Source organism: Rosa chinensis, chromosome 2 (genome assembly GCF_002994745.2).
Source record: "Rosa chinensis cultivar Old Blush chromosome 2, RchiOBHm-V2, whole genome shotgun sequence".
Classification (NCBI taxonomy): domain Eukaryota; kingdom Viridiplantae; phylum Streptophyta; class Magnoliopsida; order Rosales; family Rosaceae; genus Rosa; species Rosa chinensis.
Genome location: NC_037089.1, coordinates 17,507,737 through 17,522,549, shown reverse-complemented (window position 1 = coordinate 17,522,549; position 14,813 = coordinate 17,507,737). Strand labels below are relative to the sequence as shown.

The following is a 14,813-nucleotide window of genomic DNA, read 5'->3' as shown; positions in this document are numbered from 1 at the left end:
GTTCTGGACTGCTGGAGTTGAGATCTTCAAGGTGGGCGGTGGTGGTTTCTGGGATTTGAAGGCTATGAATTTAAGATTTCAGGGTTAGGGCTTCGTGCTGATAACGTGTTTTAGGGAATCAGAAATTGAGAGATAATCACTGTGTATTCTCATTGATAATAGGGGCCTTTTTATATAGAGGATTACAATGCATAGAATCTCAATCATACAAGGAAAGTAATCGTACATTGATTAGGAATCTAGATCCTTCTAATTGAACCCTATTACCACTAGGTCAAGTAACCTAGAGTTTGGGCTAAACACAAATTAGGTTTTCCTTGAACAATAAATTATTTCTACATGAGGATAAGATAGTCAATAGACTATGTCATATTTGAAAAAATTGCAATACCTCCCATGAAAAAAGAAGAAGCTTCCTTAAATCAGGAGAGAAATTACTGTAATTTTTTTAATTAAAAAAATAAAATAAATAAAAGTTAATTGACATGTGCGGAGCACATATTAAGGGGTTAGTGTGTAATAAAGTTAATGTATAGAGATTTAGATGGATGAACCACTGCAAGTGACCTAGTGGTTCTTGCTTAGTTGGGTGTGCTCTCCAACCTAGTTTCGAACCCCAAAACTGTCAAAGTGGTCAGACACTGTGCTGCAATACACAGTTGGAGCATTTCATATGCGCCGAAGGGATTTTTCTTGGGCTAAGGAAGCCTTTAGATTCCCTTTGACAAAGTCAAAAAAAATATGGGAGAATCCTTTAGTAACATTTGCATACACTGATACACTACACACTAATACTGGATACTCCTCGAACCTAGTGAAATTTAGAAGACTTTGATCTACTGTAAGTACAGGTTCTTATTATATTTTAGTTATACTCATTGATACACATTTTGTATCTATATGTTATATGTTATGTGAATTGATGTTGTGGTTTTCCAATTCTATATAACAGTTACGGCTTGCGAGAATAAAAATAAAATCGAAACTGGGTTCTTCCTGTTGGAGAGGAAATATCCCACATTGGAAAAGTGACAAATAAAATATAACTTATAAGTGGGTGGATCTCACCCAATTGTACCGAGGCCTTTTATGATTAAAACCCAACACCTAACAGGTGGTTAAGTTGGGACAGTATCGGTACAATGGTGGGCCACGGGCCACGCTTGTCGCTGTTTAACATGGTATCAGAGCGGGTCCTTCTCCAATTGCGTCTCCACGTAGGCATGTATCATGAACCCAAATTGGGGTTCCCTGTATTGCCATTGAAATTACCAAGTGTCCAATGTGGGCCTTGGATTGTATCGACCAAGTCTCCGATATGAGACTTGTGTCCCAATTTCTAATGTGGAAATTGGATTAATTAATTTCACGTGCAGACCTAGAGTTAGGTTGCACGTGAGGGGGCGTGTTGGAGAAGAAATATCCCACATTGGAAAAGTGACAAATAAAATATAACTTATAAGTGGGTGGATCTCACCCAATTGTACCGAGGCCTTTTATGATTAAAACCCAACACCTAACGGGTGGTTAAGTTGGGACAGTATCGGTACAATGGTGGGCCACGGGCCACGCTTGTCGCTGTTTAACACTTCCTCACAAATTCTTAAAAGGTCGACAACAAACATGATTGAGGCCGCTACTCGACCCATCGAGCAGTGATACTTTTCTTCAAATCAGCAACATGGGCATCACAATTATTCCACATCCGTTTGAAATCAAGTTTCAATAATTGATTGGTCATTGGTGCAAGTGCGCAACTATACCCCACTACACCATCTTCGATATTCTGCGGCGGCCACAAAATAATACCACAGATGAGAGAAGAAGTTCACTGCACTCAAAATTGTGAACCTTGTAAGTTGCAGAATAAGTTTATTAATTATCTACGTACCCAGATCTGTTTCCCATGGAGAACATCCGCTTCATCTCCACAACTTATGTTCAACCCAAAAACCAAATTGGTCAGTATACTAAAATTGAATTAACTCCATGTGATGTTCAATTACTGCTAGTAGATACGATCCAAAAAGGCATTCTCTTCCACAAACCCGAACCCGATCGCGAAGAAGACCTCAACGACAAGCAGAGGTTGAAGCTGATTGACCACCTGAAAGCCTCCTTCTCACTCACATTGGACATCTTCTACCCACTTGCTGGACGTCTGGCCGTCACCGAAAATGACGACGACAACACGGTCTCGTTCTGCGTGGACTGCAATGGAGCTGGAGCCCAATTTGTCCATGCAGCCGCGGATGGTGTCACCGTGGCCAATATCCTCGACCCTGTTTATGTTCCGGATAACATCGTCTACTCATTCTTTTTGATGAATGGTGCAGTAAACTACGAAGGCAAGTCCAAACCCTTGCTCGCAGTGCAAGTAACTGAGCTCGTTGATGGCATTTTCATTGGTTTGACTATGAACCACTCTGCTGGTGATGGTACATGCTTCTGGAATTTCTTCAACACTTGGTCCGAAATCTCTAGATCAGGAACTTCCAGAGTGGCTAAGCCCATTTTCGGCCGTGAATTTCTTGATGGAATCATCCATCTCCCGATTCGAATTCCCTTCTTCCAATATCAAAACCCGGAAGAGAAAGTTGTGCCACCAACGGAACCGCTTCAGCAGAGAGTTTTCCATTTTCGAAAGGAAAAGATTGCGGAGCTTAAATCCAAAGCCAATGCTCAGATGGGCACTAGCAGGATCTCTTCCCTTCAAGCACTTATGGGCCATCTTTGGGTATCCATAACCCGAACCCGACGTCTTATTTCCAGCAGTACTGATGATGAAGAAAGTCAAGAAATAACCAAGTACGTGGTAATAGTAGGCATGAGGCAGAGACTACACCCTCCATTGTCGGATCAATACCTTGGAAATGCGGTTCTATTTGGCACCGCAACATCCAATGTAGGTGAACTGCTTCAGGGTGGACTAGGCTGCGCTGGTATGGAACTGAACAAGATGATAGCTTTACAGACGGAACGTGAAGTGAAGAACTTCTTGGAGGGCTTTGTTGAGAATCCTAGACTGCCAAAAAGAAGTGCGGTGATGAGTAGTTCGTTGATTACGGGAAGCTCGCCGTGGTTTGATGTGTACGGGAATGACTTTGGTTGGGGGAGGCCCGTGGCGGTTCGAAGCGGCTCCGGTAACAAATTTGATGGGAAGTTAACTGTGTTTGCTGGGGCTGAAGAAGGAAGTATTGATTTTGAGGTGTGCCTTTCGACTCAGACTCTACAAGCTTTGGCGGAGGATGCAGAGTTCATGGAGAGTGTGGCTGTGTGAATTATTATTAGGTAAAAGCATTTTTATATTTAATAAATTCTTGGCTAAAGATGATCTTTCAATGGAGATCTAAGAAATGCAACTGTTGCAAACCCCCTGGCGTATTCCACAGATGCTGAAGGACATTAGGCTTCTTGCTCAGAAAGTCTCTACCATTGCTTTCTGGCATGTTAAGAGAGAAGTGAATTTTCTTGCCGATGCTATTACTAAAATTGGGCACCTTCGATCGATCCCTTCCTCTCTTGGCTTCTTCGGCCTTTATGTTGGATAGTTTAGGTGTTGGTTGTGATTGTGGTTTTCGTTTGTAATTTTAGTTCTCTTGTCAAATAAAACTGTTCACATGAAAGCTGATAATAGCATTGTAATATTGTCCATGTAATCTCCATAACTGAAGGCCGAATCCCCTTCTGGTTAAGGTATCGTTCATGTTTTTTGTTTCTTCAAAAAAATAAAAGACTAGGTGGATATATACTCGAACAGTGATCGATGAACTATATTATAAGCCCTAGAAAATTTATCGAACTTAATTGAGATCGTTCGATAATTATTTATTTACGATATTGGTAATTATTAAAGTTGTTCAAGAATATTTTTCAGAAATTTTTGCAAGGTGAAAATCCTTGATTTAAGAGTTAGATAATAAAGTACAAGACACGACGAGTTCGTGAGAATTTATGAGGAATTTTTCGGATACCCAAGCTAATTACTATGAGTTTTCAAAGTTTTTGGAGTTTAGAAATTAATTAAAAGGAAAGGAAATTATCTCGGAGCTATCTGGGCCGTCCGTTTTCTCCACCGATTGATCTTGGCCATTGGATTTCGTTTAAAGCGGGAAGGGCCAAATCAGATCGACCTAGAAGGACCGAGTGAAGTATCAGAGCTTCTGACCCGGAACGCTGACCCAACGACCAGCAAGGCAACCCGACCACAGTTTCCGATTCCGGCCACCTCGGCTAGGCGGACCACGGGCATTCAAACCCTCTCCTCAGCGCTGACGTCATCCTGGCAACGGATTATTCAATCGGCGACGGACGACGACGACGACGATACGATGCCGAGAAGCTTCGACAGCTCCGGCGATTTTTCTGCAATTTCCGGCGACCGATTTAACTGCATGAGGTAGGAAAATTAATCCTCTCAACACGCTCTACCTACTAGTATAATTTTTTTTTTTCAATTCGATCAAGTTTTAATGAAGGGGTCTCTGGGTTGGTTTAGGGTTCGACGCTGTCACCGACGCCGACGACTGTTCCGGCTCCTCCAAGTTCGATTTTCGTCCTACCTGCATGTGTAGACGCACGTTGACCTCGGCTGGAGTTAGAAATAAGAGATTTCTGGGTTGTCGACTCCTCAACACATCATCCGTCAAGTTCCGGAAGGATTTTCTATTGTATGTGTCGGTTTTCAAACCTAGTCGGGTGAAGTCCCTATTGAGCAGCGAGGATGAAAGTTTATCCTTACAACAGTGTGGATGCAGACTGTGCACTGGTAACGGGATTGGAGCGGAAGGAGCTGGGTGTGTTTATTTCAATAATGTATCTTTACGGAAAGGGTTATTATTACAAATGGTACCTGAACTATACCTCAATCTTATTGATAGTACCTGAACTTCAATTTTGATCACAACCAGTACCCGAACTTTTCGATTTCATTTTAAATGGTACCTAGAGCCACATCCTGTCAATATTCCAACTAAAAACGGCATGTGAGGCAATCATAGTGATGATTTTTTATTATTTCAAGGGTTGCAATCATATATAGTGATGATTTTTTGGTAATAGACTTGCCTTGAACTTGAATTTTTTTATTTGGCTTTTTTGGCCGGAATAGTGAGCAAAGGTGGCCTTAGGTACCATTTAAAATGAAGTCGAAAAGTTCGGGTACTGGTTGTGATCAAAATTGAAGTTCAGGTACCATCGATAAAATAGAGGATAAGTTCAGGTACCATTTGTGATAATAACCCTTACGGAAATCAGGTTTCGAGTTTCAAATCTTATCCTTCTGATAGTTGTATTCTGGAACTTGTTGAAATTCGTTTGTTGTATCCGAAGTCCACTATTTCTCGATTGTTTACAACGTCAAGTCTTGGATGAACATTAGAATTTAAAGTTTTAGAAAGTTTTTCACCTCAAAAGAATTTAAAAGTTTCCGTTGTGTTTTTTTTTTTTTTGAAAAATTTATTTTAAACAAATTTACCTAGGGAATTTATAGAATGTAAATCGTATTTTCGGTTTATATTTCAGAGACTCGCGGCACTGTAACGTATTCAAGCTGGTGAGGTGCAGTTTAGGGTGTTATATATATTAGTTATAAACTTATAACTACATAATCAAGGAGCCCATGCCAGAACGTAAATAGTGCATGTTTTGGCTTGTAGTCTTGTACCTAAACTAATTGATTATTGTTGTAAATTTGTACCCAATATCCCTATCCATATATAGTCTTTTTTTTGGGAAAAAGATATTTTTATTTATTTATTTATTTTATTTTTATTTTTTTATATTTACACACTTTTTTGTGTTAAATATTACTAAGTACACACCATTTTATGTGTTAATTAGAACATAAAAGTGTGTGATTAATATATATATATATTGAAAGGGGGTTGGTACGACTGCCCTAAATCCTTAATTAATGAAATTGTAGATTACCCGGGGGGGGGGGGGGGGGGGGGGGGACGTAGAGCTTGAACCTCAAATTACAATAAACATAAAAAGAACATCCTAAAATAATACCAACACTCTTCACAAAAAAACAAACACCAATTAGAAAAGAGTGCACGAGTGACTACTTTATTTGCTTTAACATAGTGGTGACATACTGGAAAGATAACTATATTACAAAAAAGTATCATTACAAATAGCACAGATTTCCTACTATGTTGCCGCATGGAAAAAATCCTGCGACGCTCAATTTCATCATGCCACTAGGAGGTTGTGTCAATTTGATCAAGCAAATAGCTCGCCGCCTCGGTAGGCCAGACAATGCACACTAAGTGTGCATACCGGAACAAAACCCACGTCACCCTACCAATAAGTAGTAAGGACTTATTATTAGTGTAGAGCCATGTTTAATTAAAAGTAAAAAAACAATAAAACAAAAAGGATCTGGAGCCAAAGCCCAGACCCAAAACTTATCAGGCCCAAGCCTCCATAGCATATTATAGAGACCAAAAGGCCTCCAACCTGCCTGTGCCACCACCACCCACCTCATGCCAATTAGCCGTATCACCCTTCCTTAGATCGGAGCTAAGACACCCAAACCAGATCGGGATCAACCTATTTGATCTCCACACAGTGAATCACGGCTCTACTACCACGTAGTCTTCACCATCTGGCGACCTCAGAGCCTGTAACAGAACCTCAACACACCTGCCAGGCCCTTCGCACTTCTCCCTAGGGCAAGAGAACATCGGCCCCGACTTCGTGCTATCTTCCCACCACTGCCTTTCGCCGCCGAAACCTCCAGGCGCCTTGGTTTGTAGCGCCCTCGCCTCACAACCTCTACTTTGTCTGGACCACCTTCTAACGGATAACAAGTCCATTATGGTCCGTCCGATGACCACACTGCAAGGGCGTGTTGCCGGACAAAGAAGACTCTTACTTTGTGTTTTCTTTCTTACCTAGGATTTTTCTCTCCACTCAGCTACGTAAGGCATTTTTTATTGAGAGTGAAATTTTTAATTTTTTTTTTTTTTTGTCGAGATCACATGGTATCACTACTACAAAAATTGAATTAGACGACGCATCATAATTTTCTGTTGTCTGCTTGATTTTTATATTTTTGGACGTCGTTTTTATAAAATCTATCTTCTGATATGGAATTTTGAACTAGTTCAGAAGACGTTTAAGGACAAAACTGTTGTATGACCCTAAAAAAATTAAGCGGCAAGTTTCCCACCATGTCTGTGGTGCCAAATGCCATCTCAAACCCCAAATTTTCCCCCAACATGTATTAATCATACGACAAGAAATAATAAAACTGTGGTCTGATTAATATGTTTGGTAGGAGACAGATTGATAGGAGACAAATTCCCAAACTTTGGTCTGATTAATATATCGTCCGACCATCATTTTTCTGCAACTCCCAAAAGAGGGAAGTTAAATTGATAGGAGATAAATTCCAAATTTAAACTGGCTGCATTCAAACCACATTTTTATAAAATTATGTTGTATGAGTCCTTCTCCAAATCGATAGGAATTGGCCAAATCGATATAGGTCCGGCTTAAAGCAAAAAAATAACAAGAAACCGAAAGCTCCTCACTCTCTCTCGATACCTACCCAAGACTAAAACCCAAAGCTCCCTCCTCGCTCGACAACGTCTTTCTAAAACCAAAACCTACGGCCAAACCCTCACTCTTTCCCTAAGCTTTGTAGGCTTTCAATTTTCAAATCCCCACCATCCTCCGTCTAGATCCCTAAATTTCAAATTCTCAATTTTTAAATCCCCAAGATCTTGCTGAAGGTTTCGGTCTGCGCTCAGAGAATTACTATGCCAATAAAGCCTTCAGACGACAGATGAGATCTGTCGTTTGATATGTAAATTATATGTTGTCTATCCAGCTGCCGTCTCTTATGGCATCAGACGACAGATATCCTCCGTCGTCTCTTCTCACTCAGACAACAGAAGTTTCACAAGGCTCTGTCGTCTGAACAACCCAACACTGAAGGATTTGGGACTTTCTGTAGTTAATAATCACATACAGCGACAGATTAATGTTGTTCAAATGAACTACAAACTACAGTTTTAATAAAACTGCTGTTGTCTGACATGTAATAAGAACACATTTATATGTTGTCTGAAGTTACCAAAATAAAGGCTTGTTTAACAATCTGTTGTCTGAATGCATTTTCAAAGACATTTGATTGTTGTTTGAAATTCACTTAAAATTGGGTAAATTATAACTTATCTGTCGTCTAAATAGTTTTAAGAATTTATTTTTATGTCTTTTGTCTTATATTCCAACCACAGTTTTAAGTATTTATGTTGTCTGATGGACAATATAACTGACAGGGTCCGCCCCGGATTCCACTTTGGAATCCGAAGTGGCCCCGCGGGACCCACCTTTAAAGAAGGTTTACCAAAAATTTCGGCATAACCTCCCTTAAAAATGGGCAACCCAAAACCTGTAGAATTTCAATTTCACTTCTAAACAACCCTCCCAAAACTTCTGGAGCCACCCTGCTCCCAAAACCGCACAACTCCACAATTTAGAGTATCAAATTATCCAATTAACTCAAATTACAACCAAGTCATAGGTTACAATATTAATACAAAATCTCAAGGTTATTAGAGCAGGCTAAAACCAAAGGAACAACGATATACATAGTAGGTTAGCAAGTAACCTACGAGGGATAGATGACAGCAGTGGTGCTAAGCCTCAACTCCTAAAGCCGAACAGCTACACTGCGAACTGGGCATTTGAAACCGAAGGGCCCAGGGGAAAGTACATAAAAAACGTTAGCGTGAGTGGACAAAAATAAACAATTTCAAACAAAAGGGATTTTATATTCCCACATTTATTTCTTTAAAAATTCCCGATGCATGCAATGATTAACAAAAAAATAAAATAAGAGGAGTTCCGCTCATGAAAGCCGACTAGCCCCGCTAGTCACAAACGAATAAAAGAAAAGGTTGAAACTCAGATACTCAAGGAAATAAAACCAGCCCCGCTGGCTAAAATAAATCGGACTAGCCCCGCTAGTCGAAAATAGTATAATGAGTAGGGGAAGACGATAGCCATACGAGTGAGCCTCCCAGGCTCGGGTGATAGCCTCCCAGGCTAAAGTACTCCCATTACTCCTGTAATATACCCTTACGCCACTATGTGTAGCGATAGGATACTGGGCTTCAGAATTACTGTCACAGAGACAGTAACCAGCGCCACAAAGGCGGAAGATCAAAGCTAGCAATGATAAGTCACCCAAAGTATGGCAAAAGAAAATCTGAAAACCTCATAAATCCATAAAACTTCCCCAACTCTCGTAAATGAATTTCCAACGACGTGTCCCACACGCCAAGATAATCTCAAGTTCAAAAATAAATAGGAGAGAAAATAATAAAACAGAGTCTTCATAAATCGAAACAAAAACCAATTCCAAGATCATCATCAAGGCATTCCCAATACCAAAACCGAAAGTCGATAAATAAATATGAAAAATATCTCCATCGAAATCCCATTTCGAAAATCCTTTAAAAATCTCCAATCGATGAATAGAAATATAACTAAAAGGTATAATTCCGAAAATCACCTCGGAAATAAAAAATTAGTCAAATAATATTATAAGTCATAACCAACTTTTGAAACAAATCATTATTGAAAGCAATTATATGGGATAAAGCGAAATCAAACTCCGAAAATAAATCATATGCTCGAAATGTAATATGATAATTAACTAGAGCATTACTTTAAGAAATAAATGCATGCATAATTATTTAAAAACAAAAGTCCACTCACAGTATGCGGCTAACGTGGTACCCAAGCGTAAGGATCCTCGTCAAGCGATGGGTCGGTACCTCGTCCTGTACACAATTATATTCCGTAAACAATAATTCGATAAACAAATACGATTCTATAATGAATCCCAAAACCCTACGAAATCCCACATCACCATTTCTTTCCGGATTCAATCCAAACTTCACCATTAATCTATCTTCGTCGATTAAAGTATTCCATATCGGAACAAAGGAAACCCGAAGGTCGGATTCCCACAATTCGACAACCAAAACTTCCAAACTTCGGGAATTTACAAACATATCCAAACTCTTCCAAAATTCACCAAACTTCACATACAAGCTCCACAACATTTATACAATTTAAAGGGCTAAAAACTGAAATTAAAACACTGCCCACACAAGCCTCCACGCGCCGCCACGCGCCACCCACAGTGGCCGCGCGTGGGGCCCACGCACCACCGGCCAACCACCACCAATGGCCACCAAATTTTGGCAGCACCTCCTACTCAACATGCCTAATCTCTTTCTCAACTACAACAAGTGCCAATTTTACCTGGAAGGGCTCCAATTAAGCCGGTGAAAATTTTCCAGAAAAATTCAAGAACCCTAGGATCGGGTTCGATCGATTCGACCTCCACACTGCAAATTGAGAAGCAAAACCTTAGGGGAAATCATCTCCAGCAAAAACCCGACCTTCGACGCCAGTCTGGTGACCGAAGAAGGCCGGAATCGCCGGAAATCGGCAAAAATCGCAAACTGAAACCATTACCTTCCCGGCGCGAAATCAAGCTTCTCCGGCCAAATCTTCACAAAACACCACCGCCAATGTGTCAAGGGGGAGGAGACGAGCCTGGGGGTAGCCGGATTCCATCGTGGGTCGGCCGGAGGAGGGAGAAATCGGAGGTAAACCAGTTCGGGCCGAAAGGGGGAGGGGTCGGGGGAGAAGAGAGAGGGAGAGTTACCGGCTTTCCGAAAATGGAAACCTACAGTGGTAACTTTCCATATTTATATTTTTGTTACCATGAACAGTAACTTTCACATTTTAAGCTATAACTTTCACATATACGAACTCCGATTTTTACATACCACATATGCACGCACTCGGTTTAACGTCCTCTACAACTTTCATGAAGGAAATTTTCTCAAATTTTGACCCGAACGAAAAGTCAACTTTTAGGGCCACTAAAAGTATCTAAACAAGTAAAAAGTGAAAGAAATTGTTGCTTCCCGTCCAAATGACTAGTAAACTGTAAAATTTAGGTCCGGGACGTTACAATAACTATATGTAATCATGTAGTTGTGTAGTTTGATTGAGTTCAGAAAATCACTCTTCTGTTGTGTGATAATTAAATGAACTACGCATTTCTGTTGTTTGTTTGAAGAACTTCTGTTGTTTGATAATGAATTGAACTTCAGTTTTATGTTGTACGTTAGAAGTATTTCTGTTGTTTGATAGTGAATTGAACTTCAGTTTTCTATTGTCTGGTAAAAGTATTATGTTGTTTGATAATGAATTAAACTTCAGTTTTCTGTTGTTTGATGGTGAAATAAACTTCAGTTTTCTGTTGTTACAAGTATGAAGGAACAATAGAGAGATATTCTTTTATGTTGTTACTGTATTTGTGATGCAACATATCATAAACCTGCATTTGTTGAATTTGAACCATAGCAAACCTCATTCTGTACACTAGTCATCAAAAAGGCATATTGTAAGATCTGAAATCAGCAAATTCCTCATTGCACCAATTAACCCACCAAAATACATTCCCATCAGTAGCATAATACTAAACTAGCTAGCATGCTAGCCTTTACATTAACCGATTTTAATTACAGCCATTGTTGCATGGATCCTAATCTAACTAAGACAAAAACCTAGTAGCATCCATATAGTAGTTACAGCAACTGCATGCATTATATTGTTCAACACTTTCCATCAGTTCTGTCAAAATGCACAAAGCAGTTCCTAGACACTACTACTACTCATAACCTAGCTACCAGAAACAAAAGCAGATATATAGGCTGATACTTAATTTTCTGGGAACTTTAAAACATGCTTAGCCCATTCTGCTTGGATCTCATCAATATCCTTGTCTGTGTAAACCAAATTTGACCTCGTTCCCCACTGCAATAAGAAAATGCAGCAAATTAAATATGAAAGTTATACGCACAGAACATGCACTATATCATTAAACAATAAAGTCCTTAGGTAAGCAGTTGATCAATTTTACCTTAATACTAAAATCCAAGTTCTGGTCCTCCACAGTTTCTTTCATGTAACGCATAATGAAATATCCACAAGTCTTGTCATTTTTTTTTACTCTGGAATACCCTGAAAATAAAGAATTAAGATAATCAAAGGTGAAATATACAATGAAGTACATAAAACTAACCACTACAAAAAGTTCAACCGACTCACAGCAAGATTCTTCCATTGAATTACTTTCCTTCCTTTCCGATTCTTGTGAGCATTATATATTTTAATGGAGCTTCAAACAGAAAATGATAATTAGTAAACAAGTCCAGTACATGAACAAGTAACACCGACTGATCAATCACTATAGTACAATATCAGACACTTACTTGTTGACAATAGATTTCCATTCCCCAGTATCGAGTCGCTTTTTGAGTGGATCCATGAAGTGCACGACTTCTTCATTTGGGTTCACAACCGTCAACATCCAAAGAGCACTACAGGATAACATTAAAAAAAAAAAATATGTTATATTACCATTAACAATATAACTTGGCAGACCAGATGCTTTAATTACTTTTTACATACCCTGAGTTATATGGAACCACAAAGATTTTCCCTAACCTCCCTTACCTATAGCGATCTGACAAAGACCGAGCCCTTTCAGTGGGATTTCCACACCCAAGTGTACCAGTCTGATCAGGATCAACAAAGGCAACGATATCCACCAATCTTTTTTCTATTTGGGTGAGGATACTTGTTTTCCTTTCTTTTTTCTATTTGGGCTTCACGCAGCTCCTACAAAGCAAATGATTAGGAACAAAATTGGATTCAACATAGCTAAACTGAAACCAACAGATTGACTTAGTTTGTAAGACAAACCTGAAATGCATCAGAAATCCTTTCAGCAACAAATTGTTCCCAATGTTCCTTGTTAATGCATCGATAGTCATCTGGAGGATTTTCCAACAGCTCAGGTGTATCGATAAAAGGTATAATGTACTTGTTAGTCAGTTTGCTTTTGAATTCCCGCCATTTGTTTGTAGCAGAGGATATCACCAATTTACTATATTCTTTAGGACTCACAAATGCCTCCTGCATAAAAACAGAAGCAATAAGGTTAGTTTACATCTGAAACTAGTGAAACTCAAAGCTATGAGGTTAGTTTAAGGGATAATACCTCAATCGATTCCCATATTTTCTGTTTTTCATCCGGGTCCACTTCTCTCCAATCACCAATGATAATGGGGATGTTTGTACGTGCCAAGACCCTAATGTAAGATTGCATTTCTTTTGCAACCTTACCAATTGGTTCCCCTTTATCATTAATCTCCACAGTTTGCCGCTTCCCTCTGATCAGCCGCCTTGTAATGTGACTCATTGTCACCATTCCTCGCTTTAGCAGCCTCAAACCACCTGTTACGTTGATATCTTCCTCATTACTAGCTGCTGCTCTCTGTGCTCTCTTATTGGACTTAACATTCTTTCCAAATTTACTTCTTGACACATCCTTCATAGATCGAGCACGAGAACAGGATGCACCCTTCTTCTTTTGGGATGCAGCCTTCTTCATTGGCAACAAAGTCCTCTTCTTTGGGGATCCAGCCTTATTCTTTGGAGACAAAGTCCTCTTCTTTTGGGACACATCCTTCTTATTTGGAGATGCAGACTTCTTCTTAGACACAGACGTTTTCAATGGTGAAGTTGCCGGTTCTATATCCTTAGGTTTAGCCCTCTTCATTTGCACAGCTTTCATTCTTAAATCGATAGCTTTAGCAGCTGCTGCTCTATTCTTTGGTGCCATGATTTGAAATGCATAAGCAAATCTGGTCAGCTACATGATAATTAATGGTTGATTACTTATGAAAAAGCACACACTGAGGTAATATAGATAAATGATTATGTCAAATATATTTCATCACCTTATAACTTTAACAGCTAAAAGCAACAATTTTGGAAATAAACCCTAAACCCTACTAAGCATTAATATAAAAAATATGATAACCCTATGAGCTACCTATTCCCATCAGTCATGAGGCAAGCTTTCACAACAGATAGGAGCTAAATTTAGCATCATCATAGCATCATCAAACTAGGTCACCACATGCATATAAACAGATACAAACAACCAACTAAATTCATCAACATACCAATCAGCTAATTTAACAAACTAACTATGCTATTCACGTAAAACATACTAGAAGATTACTGCTTACCTTAATTTGCTTAAGTCACAGCCTAGCTAATCACCACTCCCAGTACTCCAACCTTTCACTACAGCAACAACAATAGCAATGCAATATCGAAAGAAGAGAGCTGTGCTGCAAGGCAGTTTCTGAAGAATTCCAAAAGAAGTTAGAACCTATCCATGACTTCTTGGATTAGCAATTTATGGACTACAAGTGATTATGATACTCATATTTTTTTTTTTGTGTGTGCGTGCGCGTGTGTCACTCATATGGAAGTTATATGCATAGTGCAGATCATTAAATTAAGTACAAAAGCAGTTTAATAATAACTATATATCAATTGATAAAAAGAAAGTTAGATTATTGCAACTTATCAAATCTTCATATAAAAAGAAGTTCCTGCCATCAATAGATATTCTGGCAAATCTACACCAATGCATTAATAAGCATATGGATAACAATAATCTGGTAGGAAAACATGTATAAGAGATTAAAAGAAACCTAATCACTCACAAGTCCCAGCTCCTAACCAAAAGCTTATCAATGTATGACCTGAGTGATGCATAGAGACCAAGACCCTCTAAGAAGATACATTGTAGGTCTTCATTATTAATAATACAATAGCAACAAGGTACAATATCAAACATAGTTTGTACTTTATTAGATTAATAGTTCTGTTTCTCTTCATATAGGAAT

The 14,813-nt window shown here is 39.1% G+C and overlaps 1 protein-coding gene across 1 annotated transcript; it reads left to right on the top strand.

Annotated features, from left to right (window-relative positions):
• The first annotated feature begins 1,769 nt into the window (after nt 1–1,769).
• LOC112189141 (uncharacterized acetyltransferase At3g50280) lies at nt 1,770–3,607 on the top strand. Its single transcript, XM_024328415.2, has 2 exons — nt 1,770–3,291; nt 3,393–3,607. The coding sequence occupies exon 1, from the start codon at nt 1,907–1,909 to the stop codon at nt 3,278–3,280; it is 1,374 nt and encodes a 457-aa protein (XP_024184183.1). The 5' UTR covers nt 1,770–1,906; the 3' UTR covers nt 3,281–3,291; nt 3,393–3,607.
• The last annotated feature ends 11,206 nt before the right edge of the window (nt 3,608–14,813 follow it).